At 40.1% G+C, this 20,353-nt stretch overlaps 1 protein-coding gene across 3 annotated transcripts in view; it reads left to right on the top strand.

The window, feature by feature from the left end:
- Positions 1-20,353, top strand: part of UST (uronyl 2-sulfotransferase) — a 178,406-nt gene that overhangs the window by 58,822 nt on the left and 99,231 nt on the right. For all 3 annotated transcript variants that reach the window (XM_049800284.1, XM_049800285.1, XM_049800286.1), the window contains exon 2: positions 7,053-7,096. In XM_049800284.1, the coding sequence (XP_049656241.1) occupies positions 7,053-7,096 (44 nt within the window). The remainder of the gene's footprint in view (positions 1-7,052; positions 7,097-20,353) is intronic.

Below are 20,353 nucleotides of genomic sequence, written 5' to 3'. Positions count from 1 at the left end.
TCATGTCAGACCATCTAGATCTGTGAGTATGTAAGATGGAAGGTTTTTTTCTCCTTATTTGAGAGCAGGTTTAGCCAAGAGTTTTCATTACTGAATATTCAGATTCAATTTCATGTAGCTAACATTTCTAAACATTCATTAAAATGGGTCTTTCATCTTGTAGAATTATAGGCTGGAAAGTCTGTCATTAGAGGGTAGAAGCAAAAGCAAAAGGCACCAGAAATATCACTAATAGACCCAATGTCTGTGATATTTCCATTGTAGTGCTTACTGTAGATCTCATAATTTGGATAGATGGCATCATATCAGAACTTTTATTTTTTTGATTTTTTTTATTTGAACTAAACCACTGAAAGTTTTGACTTTCTTATTCATTAATTATAATTATACATTTCAGTATGTTTGAATGTAACAAATACAGTTAATGTGGACATTTTTCCTAAGATTTTCCTCATCTGTGGAACAAGTTAACACTCTAGTCTTGAGTATGTTAAAAGGCAACCATATCAATATAAACACAAACAGATTTGGACAAGCTGATAGTATACAGAAAGTCAGTATTCTTTAATAGTTTTTTTCATAAAGGTATTTTTCTTAATTTAGGATCTTTCTCTCATGTATATTCTGCATTGGTTTGGAACGTACCATTATCTTCATATAATACCCTTCGTATCTGTATTCCAATAGTACTTTTATATATGCAGAATTACCAGTAAGTTTTCAAAAACTGTAGTTACGTGTGCCAGTTTCTCTCCTAATTGTGTTAGAAGTATGAAACTGGTAGGAAAACAAATCTGAATTATATCTTAATGAAGTTTCCAGGATTCAGTTCACTGGATAATAAAGCCAATTAGGTATTTTTATCATGGTCTGGCTTCTTAGCTTCATTGCATGCAGTGATGTAGAGTGAATTAAATGTATGGGTTTGGTGTGGGGGTATTTTGGTGATTTAATAAATAAGGAGTAACCAAAATGTTTTGAAAGGCAAGAAAGGAAGTAGAAAAATCCATTGTGAAATGTTTTTTTAAAAAAATGCTTACTCTACATTTTTTTCATGATCAAAATTTTGACAGGATGTTCTTGCACAGAGGAAACCAGTTGTAGGTACAGCACCTTTTACATATGATGGAAGAAATTGCAGTAAGTCACTTTGTATTCCAGTGCAGACTGGTCAGTGGGGTTTTGCTATGTTTTGCTATGTTAATCTTCTTTGCACACCTCTGAAAAAGTTCCTTCAGTTAAAGTTGGTGTGGCTATGCTGACCTCAGCAATAGCAGAGTTTTCCTTTTAGGTTGGATTTGAGCTGGGCAACATTCTGCTATGCTGCTAGTTTTCAGGTTGTAGTCCCTAGCCCCCTTCCTGCCTTTGGACCACAGTGGCCTCCACGACATGATGACTAAGAACATCTTATTATTTCAGAGGTGTAAAAGTCTATGAAAAATCCAAGGATGTTCACTGCTCCACTAGGAGAGAAAAAAAAAAAAATAAAGGGAGGGGAAGAGAGAGACACCTATAAAAGGCAGGAGGCTGAGAATAAACTGCAGAAACCACCCCCAGCCTATTGTTTCTGGCAGTTCTGTCTGGCCTGGGTACGTGCTGCCATCCATGGGCATCCTGTTTGAGGTAATGCTCCTACTGGTGGAGCCTCTCCAGTGTTTTCAGTAGTGGGAAATTTTTCGTGGTGGAAAGAAAAGAGTGAAGAAATTGCACAGAATAAAATGATAACTGGCACTGGGGAGCCATGAACTGATTTTGATTGCAGGTGGTTTTCCAGTTTCTTGCTTAAATAATTTTTTGACTGGAAGCGGAACAGAACTGATCCTCGTCTGATTACTCACTGGCACTTTCATGTATTTTGAAGGTGCAATTCTTAATGTTAGGGGTGCTTGGTGGGGGAGTCATTCTTCAAAGCCTTGATTTCCAGACTAGAAGACTCATCAGACAACTATTAAACTGTTCCTTTCCTTCAGCCGTCAGATGATCTAAGGGGTGGTATGCCAGTAAAGGTTGTATTGGCGCCTGGAAGTTTAAGACAGTGACCAAGTGAAGAGAACGAAGCAGGATTTTCACAAGACACATTAAATTTGGCAGTAGCTGGATCCCAGCTCCCTTAGACTGCTGCTTGTGATTCCCACCAAGGGAAAACCCTGCTCCAGGAAAATAGTCAAAACTTGACATTTTCCATGTTGGCTTTCTCCGTTCATCTCTACTCAGTTCTTTCCGCATGATATCTAAATTGTTCAAATAGAGTGATCCTGTTTTGGTTGCTATCAAAGGGTCTTCAGTTCATACGTAAGACCATTTACCACCTCCTTCCGTACTTCATGGTCATTTTTTGGAAACCTTTTTGTCAGGATTGCGGTTATTCTCGTTTTCTGTCGTTCTGAACTGATAACAGTAATATTTGTCCTTAATACTGAGGACTGACCATCTTTCTCTGTATAAACTTGGCTTGCTTCAAGCAAAACCCCCACACTTCAGTGATTCCAAGAAAAAAGGAACATAACCACAAGGTTTCCCTGAAGATTTTGAATACAGCTGATTCACTTAACCTCAAGGATAATAAATTATGGAAAAATTTGGACTCCTTCCATGTATTCACCATGTTCTGTAATAAAGCTGAATCCTTTTTCTTTTTTTTCTTTTTTTTTTTTTTTCTGACAGAGACTGGAGGAGACAGTGTTCAGTCAGCTCAAGTGTGCTGTTGAGCATGTTTGTGGAATGCATAATACCACTGTTTTGAGACTTGGTTATTCTGTCTGACTTGTTTCTAATGCCTTAGACTTGCATGCAATTACAGGAAGGCAGAAAATTTTGTTCTTAAAGAACAAATACTCCTCTTCAGGAAAAATAAAAAAATCTAGAAGTGTCTTGTTGGGCAACAGACAAGAGCAGTGATGTCTTTATTAAAGTTTTATTAAAGGACTTCAGAGAAGTCATCCTAATAATTTAATGACATAGAATCATAGAATATCTCAAGTTGGAAGGGACCTATAAGGATCATCGAGTCCAAGTCCCTGCTCTTTGCAGGACTACCTAACACTAAATCATACGACTAAGACACTCCTTGAACTCTGACAGGCTTGGTGCTGTGGGGAGCCTATTCCAGTGGTTGCCCCCCCTCTCGGTGAAGAACTTTTTCTAATGTCCAGCCTGAACTTCCCCTGACGCAGCCTCATTCCATGTCCTTGTGTCCTATCGCTGGTCACCAGACAGAGGAGATCAGCACCTCTCCCTCCACTGCCTCCCTCCTTCAGGAAGACATAGGTTGCTTTGGAGCAATGGACTAGGTTCTTACTGAGGAAAGATGACCTCCTCTACGATCACTTTATCATTTCCACCACAGAAAGTATCTTCTCTTCTTGTGGCACTTAGTGATGTCAAAACACTTGTTGTCTGTGCTAGGGCATGTGAAAGCTGCATAATAACGTTCTGCACCTTAGATAAGCCTGTTGTGTTGATGTAGTTAGAGTAAACACTTGAGCTTATGAACAGTGGTTTCAGTGTTTATGGTACTTACTCCCAAGTCCCTGATTTTTACTGTGCAACTCTCCTTTTTGTACTACTTTGTCATTTCTTAGTAGACAATTGTTCATAGATTGGCTTTACCTTGGGATTTCTGCACTGTTGCAATTTTTATAATGCTGAATTTTTCTTTTGTTTTTCAACTAACCTAGTCTGATACGTAGTCTCTGAAAAGTGGCCCTACGTGTGAAAGCAGCATCCTCTCGCAAATTCAGATTTCTAAGTGCCCAATGTGAGAGTCATGCTTAACAAGCTTTTCATGGCCTCTTCCTGTGTTAGAAAATCATCATCTTTCCTTCAGGTTTTCTGCAGAAGTATTCTGACTAGGTGCACGTTTTTTAGCACGTTTCTGCATACATTAAGGCTCCTGTAGTGTGGCCTGTTTTGCAGGCAGAGGGGAAGCAAGCCCAATTCTATGATATGATGGTCAGTGAGAGCATGTGCAGGGCTTCGCAGGGTTAAGGAACTGGCCGGCGTACCCCAGAGCCCGCCCACCCCACTCCATCACAGCTGCATTTGTTGAGTTATTTTAGTGTTTTTTACTTAGGGTATGGAATGAATCATACAGCAGAAGGTTTCACTTTTATTACTGAAAACAAATACTCATTTTAAACTTGAACCCAAAAGAATTCAGACTATGGAATTGATGTGGCGTGCTGCGAATGCTGAGATCGGCTCTGGTTCATGCTGAGGAGCAGAAGTAGGAGATGTGGCAGGAGGAGGGAGCTGGCTCCGCACGTGGCGCTTGGGGCAGTGTAAGGCAGTGGGGAATGTCTGCAGCTTTCCTTCCGCTGCTCTCCGTTTGGCAGTTGTTCTGACTTGGTTTCAAATCATACTCTTAACTTCCTTGATCACTTGTGTCTGGGAGTCGGTTTCTATCGCTGTTAGTTGCGTCTGGATTTGAGCAAGCAACTGCCGTGAAAAAGACCTTTATAAAATGGGCCAAAATTGTACTATTGTCTTTTAAGTGGATACAGTAGTAACTAGACTGTGCTGTAAAAAACCAACATTCTGAGAACAGAAATCAAACCTGCAGGATGTATGTCCAAAGCCAGAGATATTTTGGTGTAATTTTAATCATTAAAAAATTACAAAGGAAGGAAAATGCAGTATGCATACTAAGAACATAGATTACTGATACAGAAAGGTGAAATTGGTTAAGTTATTGGCTCCTTAATTTTAAAGAATGTCTCAAAAAAGTTTCCATAATATGCCTTAGACACTCTTGATACTGCTCTGTAAGATACTGTATAAACTCTGACTGTAATGATGTGCTTTCTCAAGAGACGGTGGTTATTCAAATCTTCTCTAGAGCAAAATGGGCTATGATATGCTAAAAATATAGTTAATATATATGTAGTTAATATTCCTTTTTATTTGGGTAAACATAAACTGCCAATGTTTTGGGGAGGCGAGAAATATATATGACTATTAACGTATCCTTCTTAATACCAATTATAAAAGTCTAAAGTTTTGTTACTCCTGCTTTTGAACAAATTAGTAGTTTTCATATAATGTTTCTGGCATTTCTCATGTGTTAATTTGTTTAGACAACAGAAAGTGCTTTTTAGAAAACACCACCTGTTTTAGCATGGATCAAAATGAAACATTTTTCCTGACACCATGAGAAAAACCTTAAGAGTTATTTTTATTAACAACAGTGGCAGTGTTTCAGCTTCATCAATTACAAAGAGGAGACAGTTGCTGTGAACTATGTAGTAAGAGCCTGATCCTACAGGAAAGTTAAATCCTAAATCAGTGTGGATGGAGAGGCACTAACAGAGCTTTCCTTGCTCCTCTTCCAGGGGTAACCCTGGGTTTACCTGAAATGCTTATTTTCAAGTCCATCTCACTGGATATGGAATAGCTACTTTATTGGAAAGCCATACACAACTCTGTTACCAGTTTGTGAAGTGAATTACTTCCCTGGCAATTGGAATCAGATCAGAGGAATGGATAATAGAAATTATCCTGAATATAGGGAATCAGCCAAATTATGGCATTGAAGTAATCAATTTGGTCGTTCAAAGGACGGGTATTTGTGTCAAACGGATAGAAAGATGAGTTTCTGGTATGGTCCAGAAGGTGATTTAGTTGGCCATAGAAAAGTTACTGTTCAGGCTTTTGTAGTTGTGTGAACTCTTGTAAGATTGCAGTACATACAAAAACAAATTTGGGGTATTACAAGTAACCTTTAGATGAACTGGAAGCCTTTTGACTCAAGTTTTCGTAACTTCATAACCTATGCTAGAAAAGCATAGGAAAAAACAGAAGACAAAACGCTTCCGCAAAGTAATCCTGAGTTTTTATTGTACGTGGAAATTCATCACATTCTCACACACAAACTTCTTCTTCCTGCCTCCTGAATCCAGAAATCTCTGTTTTTTCTGGCACTCCGAAAAACAATGTGACACAGTGTCCTTTTGGCCAGATTGACAAGAGAAGAGCTCTTTGGTGCCAAATTCTGTTCTATTCCCGCTAGCCTGCACTGCCCCAGAGGCAGTATCTGCTGCCCATTCAACACTCCAGGAATGGAGATGCTCACGAGTGGGACATGCTTTTTACAGTCCTCCTCCATGGGACATTTGCATACCTTGTAGGCACTTGTAAAAGTGCTTCTGATATGCCGTACTGATGTAGGGTTGGAGCAGAGGTATTTTTGCTGTCTCTGGTACGAGGATGACTGAGGAGAGGCATGTGTGGCCCAGGGGGGACTTACAGACTTGCTGCAAGGTTTCATCTTCTGCTGGGACATGTTGGGAAAGCTCCTGCTTAATCCTTTGGAAGAAGGGTTCAGGAAGGACAGTTGCAGGGAAGACAGCCTATGGGTGTGCATGGGAGGGCTTATTTTATATATCAGTGTGTGCTTGTAAGTAATGGGTAAAAAGTCTGAAATTGTTGCCTTTTTAAATTGTAGCTAACTAAAAAGGGAGCACTGAAAAATTTTAGAAGCTTTTTTTTTTTCTGAAGCTTTTCATCTGAATTGAAAGAGCATCTTGAAAGGACAAGTGTAATTACATCAGAATACAACTCCCATTCAGTCAATACTGTTTGGGAACAAAAAAGTAGCTTGGAGGTTGGGGAAAACCCATGTTAGAAGAGAGATAGGTGAATGCTTGTCAACTCCATCGGACCAAAATCTGATTAAGGTCTTTGATACTTTTATTATTTAAGAAATCTTTTTGAGGTTAATTGTGCTCACTTGCTTAAAATGTTCAAGGGTGCAGCTGACAGTTTTTGTCATGCAAATAATTGAATGCCATGATTGATTAATTAAAGCTGCCTTGGCCCATTTAGTTTTATGCTAAAATGGCAATGTGCATCTAATCTTTTATCAAAAATGTAGCCAAAACAAATCAGGTTTTTTTCTCTAGTTAATCAAAATTAAAGCAGAGAGTATTTATTTTCCTTGAATTATTTGACACCACAGAACCAGTGGGATAGATTTACACTGGTCCCATGAATTGGCAAGTTTTAAAGTTGTATTGGATGACTTTTGCTTATCTCCATCTTTCTTCTTTTTGTAGGAAATTCCACTTATTTGGATGACCATGGACCACCCCCTCAAAAGGTGAGCTGCTATTGTTTGGTGTTTGATTTCTTCTTGCTTTTTTGATTTGGGTGTTTAACTAATTGTATGTTTACTTGTGTGCAAAGCAACTCTGCTGAGTTTACATCAACAGCACTTGGCCTTTCTGACTTTTTCCCCCCAGTGTTTTCAGGCGTTTGTAAGTAACTTGGGTTAAATCTCTGTGTGATTAAACTAATGAAATTTTTGTCATCAAGTCAAGGGAAGGCAGGATTTTAGTGATGTTTTGTCTGTCAGCTCATTCATGCAAAAACAAGACACTGCAGTTGGAGTTAATAAGGCAAATGAAGATGGCCTCTTTACTGGCAGCAGTTCCTACAATGTGGGCTGTGCTGCAGGTGTAATGCTTTCAATCAGAGCAGTAGGATATGTTTAATGAATGTGCATAATGAGCCCTTTTATAGGGATAGGGTACACTGTTCCCATCACATATGACTGTGCAGCATTGACTTTGCTCTCACCGTCATCATGGCACCTTATGACGTTTCAGGTGAGGACCAGCATCGTGATGGTTTCTTCAAGAGGAAAAAGTGGAAGCAGGCATTTAGAGTCTCTTGTTTTGTTTACTTTTGTTTTACTGTCTGTGGGTTTATTCTCTAAAACATGATTTTCTACTATCTTGTGTTTTGTCTTTCCATACAAGGTGGCTGTTATAATTCCTTCTGTATAGTAGCTTTAAGAAAAAAAGACAACTGTTACCTTGCCATGTTCTAATTTCTCCAGACTCACTTTTATTTCTGTAAGTACAGTGTAGTATCTTACTGAGGTATTTGGGTAGAACTAACTGTGGTTTTGAAGTCTTTATGCTGTGCAGTGGCAACACTTGAAGGTGCGGCTTTTCTGAAAGTTTCCTTTCCAAATTATGCAAAATTCTTATTGTTACTTGTAAAATACCGAAGCAGAAAGAGGTATAGGCTAATTTTATATAATATAGCCCATGGCTTTCTTTTATATAAAACTTTTCAAATAGTATTGTTTAAATGAAACTTAGATGCCTGAATGCTTTTGTAAGCCCTATTGGTATTTAAGTAGAAATTGTACCTGTTTTAAGAACTCCGCGTGAAAGGGTGAGATTCCGTGGTCACTTCTAGCCAAAAAATGTAGTCTGCTGATGAAAGGGTCATTTTTTCCTCAGCAGTGCAGGATTCCCACTGGGCTGATGTGCATGGGCTAGAGCAGTTACTGAAAACACGTCTGTCTTCTAGTTTAGTTTTCAGACAGATTATTTTGCTGATGTGGCCCACCATGAATGCTAGTGGAGCAGGTGAGAGTGAGGAGTTAGAGACGGGGTGGAGGCAAGAAGCCACTATCTTTGATGGTAGTGCTCACTCCTCTCTGTTCAAATTGACTATGAAATCACACCCTGAGCCACCAGGCCTTGAGTTTGAACGCTCAACCATGTGTGTGCATTGCTGTGGTGAAACAGTTGGCTTTTGGTCAGCGGCAGGAGGGTAATGTGGAAAGTGATTCGGCTTAGCTTAATTATCAGTGAAAGCAAGCTACAATAATCTGGGTTTCTTAACCTTTTTGCTGCAAACTCTGTGTGCACAAGATCTGTAATTTTCAGCTGATATGTGGAAACTCGTTACACTCTTGAAGTTGAGACAGCTCGGAGGGATGATGTACATCTGATTTTCTTCCTCTCATCACAAATTACTCACATTTTCTGCATGCACAGTTACAAAAACAAACAGATGCAGGCAGAAGTGACAAAATCAACATGTGAAGTTCATCATTACTGAGATGGGACGGGGGTAATCTAAGGCTAAATGAACGTTTCACATTAAAAATTTATTTAGTACCCTCTTGTGCTCTTGAAAGATACTTTTTTTTTAAATTTGGGTACCATCTGCTTGTCTTGCCCAGAAGTACAGCAGCTTGCATGGAGTAAAGCATTATGTTTTTCAGGTCTCCACAGTGAATACTCAGCTCAGAAGAGTAAAGCAATGCTTATTCTGGACCTGTATTTTTCATGCTTGCATTACCATTCAGAAATGCTTAGCTGTGCTACTAAGGAAAAGGCTGTAATCTAGAGAAGTGTTTTTAACCTTGAAAACTTTATTCAGATTTTGGTCCTTTTACTTCAGGAATTTTGTGTTACCAATTAATGGTGCTGTAGATGGGAGCTATACTCCAACAGGAATAGCAGTTGGACAGATTTATCTAACCCAGACACTTTCCCATTTACATTATGAAAATTCCTTTTGCCTATCTAAACATGTAATTTTGGGCTATGTTCACACAGCTTCATCCAGCTACAGCTCAGCTGTCTGTAGAAAGGTCAGCTGGTTAGGTAGCTACATGATTGATTGATTGGTTGTATAGGTAGTCTTTGATTACCTACTTAGTAAAGTTTTTGGGCTTCCTCTGTAATCATCCTCACTCCTGAAAGCTTGGTGAATAGCTCAGTGAAATAACAGGCTATAGCCTCGTATAAGTTACAGGTATTTTGCTTTTTTGAAGTACCTGCCTGTGTTTAGAAACATTGATAAAAGATGGGTGCATACATTTTGATCATCCCTGGGACAACATGTGGGCGAGCCTGCTTGTTCTTGGGTGGGGTTTTTTGTTTTGTTTTTCATTCTCCTAATCAAAACGTGGGCAGGGATTGGTAAAAGGGCAGATAATTCCTGGTATTTGCTTAGGGTCATGTTTTGCATGGAGATGCTCTTGCTTTGTAAATCTCACGGATTGCATTATTGGCTAAGTGCAATTATTTACCCTCCTACAGCTTCAGCTCTGAACTGTGAACTCTGCCTGTGTGAATGAAACTAAATTCACTGTAATTGTCATTATCTTTCAGGTAGCCTCTAGTCATATGACTAGGTAACTGTCTACATTTAAATTACTAGATCGTTAAGGTCAATGAGTGGTTTAATTTGACTTACGAAAAGGTGTCAGAAGAAATTAATCCTGAATCCAACACTTAAAATATTTCTTTACAAATAGTATTTTCTGTTGTGATCTTCACAAAGCACAGATGAAATGATGCACCTTTATTAGTAGCATGTGTAATGCACAGATGAAAAAGCCCTCAGTTTGTTTCTTTCAATCCTGGCAGTCACTTACCCTGGGAAGCATACCCTTGCCCTGCCGCATTCAACTGTGGTCAGTCCTATGTGGCACTATTATGTGAAGCTCTCCAGCATTTTCCTAATGCCTGCTGTATTCATCAGAGGGATTTACAGCATGCCCTGAATGAAATGAAAACACAAGAGGGGGATTTGGTAGGTTTAGGAAGTAGAGTCAAAAGGATTCTAATTTTATGTGTCTGCTTAAAAATGCTTAAAAGCTAGAAATTGAGATAATGAACAACAGTCCATTGCCCGGGGTTGAAATGACTGATAGCTAATATTGACGGTATGTAGTTAGCTGTAGTGGAAGGCCACCAACAGTTGATATGCACTGGACTGTAGCTGTTTCGCAGAGTACATTCCAGTGTTTTGTTGGAAATCGTATTAGTTTTGGCTTTTCGTCATGGCTAGGTGCCAGAACTGGTTTTGTTGAATACTGTGGGGTTTTTCTCCCAGTGGAAGAACTGAAAATAGCACTTGTTCTCTGAACAAGGAATAGCATCATCACATTTCAGGAGATCGGGGTACTGGGCTGTTTTTTCAAATAAAGGTGACAGCAGCAATTTTCTCAGTGCAAGCAGGGAAGGAAAGCTTTGCTCACTGCTGTACATTAACATTGCTGGCATGGTTCTGGTTCTCCCTTTAAGGCCAGTTGAGCCAGCTTTTCAAGTCTTCCCCCAGTAAAGGTTTACTTGACTGTTAAAAGTTAGCAGTGGTTATCCTTGCCAGTGGTATGAAGGTACTGTGTCTGCCATAGGCCACTCTTTGGTCCTTAGGCACCAAAGACTTGACCAGAGATTGACTAATCCTAGATTTTCACGAGTTCTAAGACAGATCTCTGTGTGCTTCTCTGCAGGTAGATGCAACCTCCACTAAACCTGGCGCAGCTCTGGTCTTGCTAGTGTTAGTATGCAACAGATAAAAAGAGAATATAGTTGAGCCAAACGTAACTTCCTACCCAGTCAGTAAGAACTAATTCTTCAAGTTAAAGCACTTGAATTTCCTAGTTCATATCTCTCTACCTCCTTGGATTTTTTATACACATATGAAAACTATAAATTTTAAGGTTTTTGCAAAGTGATCATTTGTTTATCCTTTCTCTGTAGATTGCACTCTAAATGATGCTTATAGATGATGCTACTCTGTTTTTAAAAAACACCTGTGAAATTGGTTTTCATTAGTGACTGATGGTGTTCAGTTGATATATTTCATGTCTGAGCATTTCAGCAAATAAAATGGGTGTATTTTGTTCCAGTACTTAGGCTGGCTATTTCTTTAGCAAAACTTCTGAGGTTTTATTCCTGCATCCAATGTGGAGAAGCTGACCTTTGAGGACAAACGATGCGATCTTTATCAGACCTACTGTTGTTATTGATTGAAAGCTTTTCCCGAGAACTTGGCAAGAGCATCAGGATATGTCCATCTTTTGGTGCAGCTGATATATACGTGTAAAGGAGCTGTGCACATAAATGACAGATAAATTACATTCAAGTGGTCTATTCTCCTTTTCTTGACGGTTTTCCCATGGGATGCCTGTCACAGACCCAGTATATTCTGGCAGCTGTTTAGGTGTCAGCAAAGCCCTAGGCTTAGCACATGTGCAACACTGCTTCAAAGCTTTAAGTGAATACAAAAACGGATGTGGGTCAGGATGAGGTCAAAATGAAAAGAAATAAAATGCATACACAAAGTAAGTTTGATCTGATTTTATTGGTTTGAAGTTGGAAGGTGGGTAAATACCCTTTTCACCATTCTTTCAGTTCTTACCTAGTACTTACGTAGATAATTGTTTGTGTTTTCCTTACGGATCAAGACTGTGGGAAAAGATAGCAGAATCCTTGAGTGGCCTTTCGGATGTATATACTCGTCACCCTCTGTTGTCAAGTAGGTTTTTTTTATTGTATTTGACTTTAAATCTTACTAAAAGTTGATGTCAGCATTGCCCCCATTACACTGAGGTTTTAGGTTCATCAGGTTTATGTCAGCTTTATTATTTTCAGTTCTTTTGGTAACAGTACTAAGATAACAGCCAAGAGCTGTGCATTTTTCTTTCAGTTTTGCTTTATGGTTGTTTTTTTTTAGTGGATACTTTCTGTTTCATTGGAACTTGTGTTTTAGTTCTAGCCATCTTTTCTGAGAACATGGGTTTACCCCTTCAGCGCTCTACAGTCTTAAGTGATTGATTTTTCAGGGATGAAGTGCTTGATTTTAAAAAACAAAAAAACAAAAAACAAGATTTGTTTCCTATTAGGTACATGCTTATCAGGGATTTTAAGAGCATGTATAGGAGCGTGTGTGTTTTTGATAGAGTTGAAATTCTCTGTTTAGCAGGTTTGAAACAAATGGTGGATAATCTTTGAAGCAATCTATGCAGGGCAGGGTGGGAGGAGATTTCAGTGATTAAAAAAGCCCTATACTGCTTGTCAAATGAAGAGTTGTTCATAAGATGATCATGCAGTGCAAAAGTTTTCAGCTAGGAAAAATTGTCAGAATTTAGAAACGCTAAAATAGAGTAAGTAATTTCCTGTGGTTACCAGACTCAATACATGGCTGATAAAATCAAAATATTAAGACAATTCAGTAAGTGCCTTAAACACAGAGATCTACTTTATAGTTTGAAGTACTGTTTTACTGTATAACTGAGCATTTGAGCCTAGTACAGTCAATAAAATACTGTGATTTTAAATAACAAAATATTTCTCCACTTCCCTCAGTTTATTAAAGGCAGTGTAAAATAATGGTAGAAATATTGGGAATAATTGTTCTATGTTCTTTTTAACTTGTGTTCTCCTTCCTTAATAACTAACAGTATCTCAAGGGAAGACAATTCTGATTTTTCCAGATTTCCCTATTGTCTGTTAATTATAGTCGGTTGGAGTCCTGCTCAAACTACAAGTAGTGAATGATATAGCACACTAGTATTACGGAGATATTGCCAAAAGCTAGAATTGAATCTGTACTATTAAGTGTGAATTGGGTCATAAAAATATTTCAGTAGTACTGAGGTACTAATTTCTCTTTGTTTTTCTTCAGGACAAGAAATTATTTTATTCTTTTATTTACCAAAATAGAGAAGATGATAACTTATTTTTTTTAATATTTTTTTCAGTTTATAGTAAATGGACAGTACAAAGAGACTTGGGAAACTAAAGCCAGACTGCCTGTCATAAGGAGATAAATGTGTGAGGTATACTGTGCATGCTGACACCTTGCAAAAATTTGAACAGTAGTGAATTGGCTTTCTACTGGGCCTGACATTTTCAGCCTCTCAATTTTGAAAGACTTGAGGAGACTGGTCTTGTGGGGATGCAGGTTTTGTGAATGACAGTAGTCTGTTGTTTTCATCCATTTGATTTCAAAGATGCTTGGAAAGTATTTCATCTTTTGGTTTGTACTTTGTCAGGCAGTGTGCATAATTAAAGGTGAATTTTGCTTACCATTGCTAAAAAACTATCCAAGGCATTAGTATCCCCACTTCCGAAGCTAGTAGAGCTCTGTGTCTTCACTGAAATTTAGGACATAATCCATTCTGAGTTGATTTTTGTTCACCTGCAAAGCATCCACGCAGATTATTTCACAGCATGTGAGTATCTCTTACAGATTACGGTTTTAAATTTCCAGCTGTCCAATACATTGCCCTCTTCTTTGCCTTCTTTCCATGACAGGAAGGTATTCATAAACTAACATAGCGTAAGATGAGGTAATAAGCACTGTATTGGGTTTGCATGGCAAGCTTTTGGTAGCAGGAGGGTTACAGGGGTGGCTTCTGTGAGAAGCTGCTGGAAGCTTCCCCTGTGTCCGACAGAGCCAATGGCAGCCGGCTCCAAGATGGAGCCGCCGCCGGCCAAGGGTGGGCCCATCAGCGATAGTGGTAGCGCCTCTGGGAGAACAGATTTAAGAAGGGAAAAAAAGCAGTACAGCAGCAAGTGCAGCAGGGAGAAAGGATTGAGAATATTTGAGAGAAACAGCCCTGCAGACCCCCAGGTCAGTGCAGGAGGAGGGCAGGAGATGCTCCAGGCACTGGAGCGAAGATTCCCCTGCAGCCCGTGGTGAAGACCACGGTGAGGCAGGCTGTCCCCCTGCAGCCCAGGGAGGCCCACAGGGGAGCAGATCTCCACCTGCAGCCCGGAGAGGACCCCACGCCAGAGCAGGTGGGTGTCCGAAGGAGGCTGTGACCCCGTGGGAAGCCCGCGCTGGAGCAGGCTCCTGGCAGCACCTGTGGATCTGTGGAGAGAGGAGCCCATGGTGGAGCAGGTTTTCTGGCAGGACTTGTGACCCCGAGGGGGACCCATGCTGGGGCAGTCTGTGCCTGAAGGACTGCAGCCCATGGGAAGGACCCACGTTGGAGAAGTTCATGAAGGACTGTCTCCTGTGGGTGGGACCCCACGCTGGAGCAGGGGGAGAGTGAGGAGTCCTGCCCGTGAGGAGGAAGGAGCAGCAGAGACAAGGTGTGATGAACTGACCCCAACCCGATTCCCCATCACCCTGCGCTGATGGGGCACGGGGGAGGTAGAGAAAATTGGGAGTGAAGTTAAGCCTGGGAATATGGGAGGAGTGAGGGGGGAAGGTGTTTTTAAGATTCAGGTTTATTTCTCATTATCCTACTCTGGTTGATTGGCAATAAATTAATTTTCCCTAAGTTGAGTCTGTTTTCCCTGTGATGGTGAATGGTGTGTGATCTCTCCCTGTCCTTATCTCAACCCACGAGCTTTTTATTATATTTTCTCTCCCCTGTCCATCCGAGGGGGCAAGTGATAGAGCAGTTTTGGTGGGCACCTGACGTCGGGCAGGGTAAACCCACCACAACCACTCAATCATGGCTGCTTGCATTATCTTTTCATTAGGAAGTGATGGATTATAATGCTGAAGTACAATTACAGCTGGGTCTGGATGACCTAAACCTTCAGTGGAAAAACAAAAATCTGCCATTCTGGATAGGGCTAGCATGATAAAGTGATTTGGTTGATGTTGCTAAGCCTTGTGACTCAGTTAGTTAACACTGGTGATTTTACCACCAGTCTTATATTTGTTGATGCTGTTCTTAAATCCTGAACTGTTAGTATTAAACAGTTCTGAAAGAATCTCAGTTGGCCTGAAAAAAAAAGGGTTTTTTCTAGGTACGATGTTTGAAGAAATAAACTTGAAAACATGGAACTTGGGATGCCGTAGAGGCTTGCAAAACTGAAAAAAAAACCCAACAAAACAAATAAGAATTCTAGTATTACTTCGAAAGCTTCACGATTTTGAAGAGCTGGTAGGTCCTGGCAGTCTTCTACTCGGGCTTTACAAAACTATCAAGTGTAGTTCAGGAAACAGGAAATAGTGGTGAACTACTCTAATAAGGGCTGTGAGCTCTAATCAAAAATGAGATTGTAGACTTGCCCTATGAGTGGTCAACAGCAGAGTCAAAGAGGACAGGGTGTCTTAACTGGGCTGAAGGGGTCTATGTGAGAGTGGTGGTATCATGGTAATTCAAGCGAAGGAGGGATTTGGGCAGGTAATGTAAGGATAGGGCAGTGCAGGTATAAATAAGTAATTCTCGGGACAGCACCCATGACACCCCGGTGTCCTGGTGGAGTGTGGAGGCCTTTGCTGCTGGCACCATTGGGAATTTTGAGTAGATGCAGGGAGAAGCTCCCTCCATTGAAATGGAAAGGAATCCTGTCTTGGTCAGCAGGAATGAGGTTTGGTTTGCCTGAGCAAGCCAGATCAATCATTTCAGATTGCAGAAGGGTGAAATGGGAGCACTTGATGCTGGGGCTCATCCATTATTGCCTCCGACGTGTCATCTCCAACACCACAGGATCCACTTGTGACTTGGACGTGGACCATGGTCAGTCGGGGAAGGTATTCTGGGCCTTTGAGTAATTTTAGATGATACTGGGATTTCTGCTGTGTTCTGGCTCTGCTGGAAGAGTTGGCCAACAGCACGTTGTCCTTTCTGTAGGTGCTTCTTGGTGTTGCTTCTTCCAGGTGGTGACATGCCATCAGGAACTAGATTTGAATCTCTTACTTGCAGAAGCAGTGATGGAAATTCAGTCCTTTTTTGTTCCTCTGAGCACGCAGAGCAAGAACACGGCAGAGCCAGCTCATCAGTAATGAACTTGTGGGTTACAGTCCAGCAGAACTGGCCTGTTTTACTAATTAAAATCCAGTTACAGCTATAAACCACCTCTATTTCATACTGCAATTGACTTATAAAGTGCCTGTGCAAAGTGCAGTGGGAAAGACAAGCATGCTGAAGATGTTAAAATAAAATGTGAAACTACTGAAGGGGGCCTAAAGTAAAGGGCAGGAGGGCAAACTGAAACACAGTATGACAGAGCCTTGGCAATGGAGAAACCATGAGTGGTTGCACTAGCTGCAGCCCAATAGTCAACCACAATCAGTACAAAAGGGTTAAACCTTAATGTGAAGAAAGACATACAGAGGAATACATTATTTAGTCTACCACTCGCCACATTCAAATCCAGTATTATTGGCTCCCGGGGTGAATTCATGAGTATTGCATTGGAAGGCTAGGAACTAGTGTAAGGTAGTTAGGTTACTTAAGGGAACACGAGTGCCATGATGTATTATAAAAAGTTTTAAACCCAGGCTTAGCTACTTAATATCTCATTTTGTAAGTATCCAATATAAACATGTGGGTTGGATGGGATAGGATTTACTACTTAAACAGAGAATAACTGTGCCAGTGTGTTCTGAGCACATCACAGAGTGTACAAAACCCTGGGCTCAGGAGGAAAACCAGTAGTTTTAAACTTACAATTCCAAGGTATATATACATATAATACGAAGCTGCTCTGGAGTTAAAATCTGGCTTGCACAAATTCTGCAGCTTAAGGGTTTTTTGATATTATGTGGAAAACCTTCCAGTGGAAAACTGGGTAATTAAAGTGACACCAAAATTCTTAACCTACCTGAATTCATGCTAGTTCCCTCAATGAATACCAGCATCAGTGAACTGTGTCCTTACATCATTTATCTCCTTTATGAGAGAAGTGCATACCTGTAAGGCAACTTCCACAATGTGATGAACTTTAGAAGAGATGAAAATACTGCTTTTCAACAGAAAACTAATGAAGGTCTTCCTGTTCTTTTTCTGTTGTAATTTGCATACACTCATGTAGGGTAAAGAAGAAAAAGAGTGATGTCTTTCTGTTCTGTACCCCTCTCTATACTAGCAACAGTCCCACATGCTTTGATTCTTCTAAATGCCATCCTCAGATATATTAAAAATGGACATCTGCAAGATAGGAAGGATAACTGTTCAGTTCTCCTTGGCACTATGGTGACAAGATACAGCACTATATCTAATTTTGGTCCCAGAAGAAGTGAACAAGTTGCAAACTACAGAGGAAAGAGAGAAGAATGAAGAGGAGGTTAAAAAGCGTGCTATGTTAAGAAACGGTGTAAGGAAAGGATTTGATTAATCTAGCAGGTGCCTCCCCAGGCAGTTATCTGTTTGGTAGGGTGATTCCCTCTCACCTCCTTCATTCCTGAGAGGAGCCAGAGATGCCAGCACTTGCGTGCAGCGAGTGTGGCTGAGTGATGAGAGCCAGGAGTCCTGCTCACACCTCCAGAGGCTGCCTGTCATCAGTGACCACCTGAAACTGCTGAGTGAACAGAGCATCTGCTCTTTACCAACCTCCTTGAGTCTTTGCATACATGTACTGGATTTGAACATTGCTGTAACTTCACGTACCTGAAATAAACCTGGTTCTGCACTCTTTTTGGCAGGGAATCTTGTGCAGCAGGTTGCAGAAGTAGAAGTAGTTGTTCAGCTGTGAGCTGCTGTTATAGGAAGGTAAATCAAGTGTAGAGCAATAAAAGGAGCAAAACGAAATATGTTGACAGGATGTGGCCAAAACTTTGAAAATTGATCTTTGACCTTTTCTTTGTAATTTTCCCAGGTTGCTATTATCATAGTTTCCATTTGCGGTATGTACAGGCATAGTATGTTGACATGAGTTATTTGTCTGGGCAAATCGTACCTGGGCTCGGAAATTTTTGGCAAATGAGCAAAATTATACTGGTTTTGGCTCAGTAAAAGTGGAATTATTTGGGCCCTTGGGTGGATCCCTAAATTGTTCGCACTGCCTAACTTTCATTAAATTGACGCAAAGGTTTACCTGGAGACAAAGCCACCACTGAAGATGGAAGTCTGGGCTTTTGTCAGGCTATCTGAGAAAGGGCTCCCCTCCTGAGACTGGCAGACCTATCCTGCTGAATACTTGACAGTCGTCGTCCATAATGCAAATTCATTTTGGGTTAAACTTGCTTTTTCTTCTCCTCAATTTCATTCACAATGGTTCTTGACATCTTTAACTGTGGAACAAAAGAAAAAAAAAACTCAGTTTGAACTGACAAGTGAATTGTTATGTAACTTTCCATACCCTTGGAGAGAGCTGTTGTAATTATACTGTGGGGTTTACTTTTTTTATAGCTGTAAGTACTAATTCATTTAACTCCAAAGTGAATTACATGTTTGAATTGTTTATATTGCGTCTGGGCTTTGATGCAGTGCTCAATAAAGTCACTCTGTAATTATTTTGAACTTGTGTATATTGTTACATGAATATCATGTTGCCAGAGCATCACCTCAGCAGTTAGTCTACATGATACATACTCTCATTGTAAATAAAATGTAATCCAATTAGTATTTTGTAAACCTCCAGCTGCTGTTTTCCATCTTGTTTCCACTGATATAATAAGAGCCTTCTTTTCAAGTGACTCCTCTGCCACCATCTCTTATGTTGTCTGAGTCTGTTGTGAGTATCGACGGGGGAAAAGAAAGAAGTTGCTCTCTGAAAAAGTTTTCAATTTCTTGCATTTCTAGATTTGCCTGATACAAGCTCAGGTGTCTGGAAGAAGTATTTCTTCCAAGAAATTACTTAGACATTTGCTAAAATGCACAAAGCAGATTTGCAGCATCCTGAGGGAACTGGTCACATTAAACAAATCCTTGCTTATGTACCAAAAGCCTGTGTACTGCGTGGCTTTGTGCACTGGGCACACCCTCTGGGGTGTTTAGGTGTTTAAGTGGCATAGTGACGTAAACAGATGAAACATGAGCAAAGCTTCAGCAGTACATCCCTAAAGCTAGCCACATTCAGCAGTGCTGCAAGTGAAGTTTTGATTACCATTAATGACTGTGTTCTTCTGAAGTGAGCTTTGAGCCGTAGCATTTATCTTGAATCTTGTCCTATTTTACCTAAGTGCATTCAGATGTTTACTGAATCAAGGCATTGATATATTGGCCTCATTTAAGCTAAACAGTTGTCTGAAAATAATAGCCCTTTATTTCAGTTTTCTCTGTCTGCAGTGAGTATTTGCTTATGGATTCTTTTGGAAGTTGCCATGGTTATCATCTGTGTGCAGAACAGAGTTGTGCTATGTGGGAAGGTGAATTTCAGAAACGAAGGTGAGAACTGGCCAAGCTTGGTAGCAACTGTCATTATTTTAGCTGGTAAAGTTGTTTGCACACAATAGAGACTTTACAAAGGCCTGCTTTTTTTTTTTTCATTTTTAAAGAATGATAGTAATAAGACTCACCCAAAATTACTGGCTAATCAAGTCAGGGATTTAATTAGAACTTGAATGTAATCTGGGTGCAGCAACATTCTGCTTGAAATGTACCAATGAAGAAAAAATTTTGCACTCTATATTGCAAAGTGCAACTTTGCTATGAAAATAAACCAGTTAATAATTATGAAGCATTTTTAAACATTTCCTTAGCCCTACAAACTCCAGTCATTCATCACAGTTCCAGGATGCTAGGCAAACAAATGCTGCGTATGCTCTTGCTCCTTCGCTGGCATTTGTCAGCATCTGCTTAGCATTTCTCTTGAAGACTTTCACATACTTGCACAGCAAAGTATGCCAAAAGCGTATGTCTGAGCAGAGGAGAAACTTCCACAAGGTAGTTGTTGTGTGGATAGCGTGGAAGGGCTGTGCCAAATACTGATGCTGGTTTTTGTTAAACAAAGAAATGAATCAAAAAGGGGACAATCCAGAATATGGCTTGTATGTGTTCTTGCATGAGGAAAAACTTTGATGATGGTGTCCCTAGTGTTATAATCAACATAATAATATGTGTTCAGATGTTAACCTTTCAGATATCATTAGCGGTTGTTTTGGAAAAGGTTAGCTACAGCTGTAGCAT

Source organism: Accipiter gentilis, chromosome 5 (assembly GCF_929443795.1).
Source record: "Accipiter gentilis chromosome 5, bAccGen1.1, whole genome shotgun sequence".
Classification (NCBI taxonomy): Eukaryota; Metazoa; Chordata; class Aves; order Accipitriformes; family Accipitridae; genus Astur; species Astur gentilis.
Note: the sequence above shows the minus strand (reverse complement) of the source record. Positions and strands in the feature narration are given on the sequence as shown.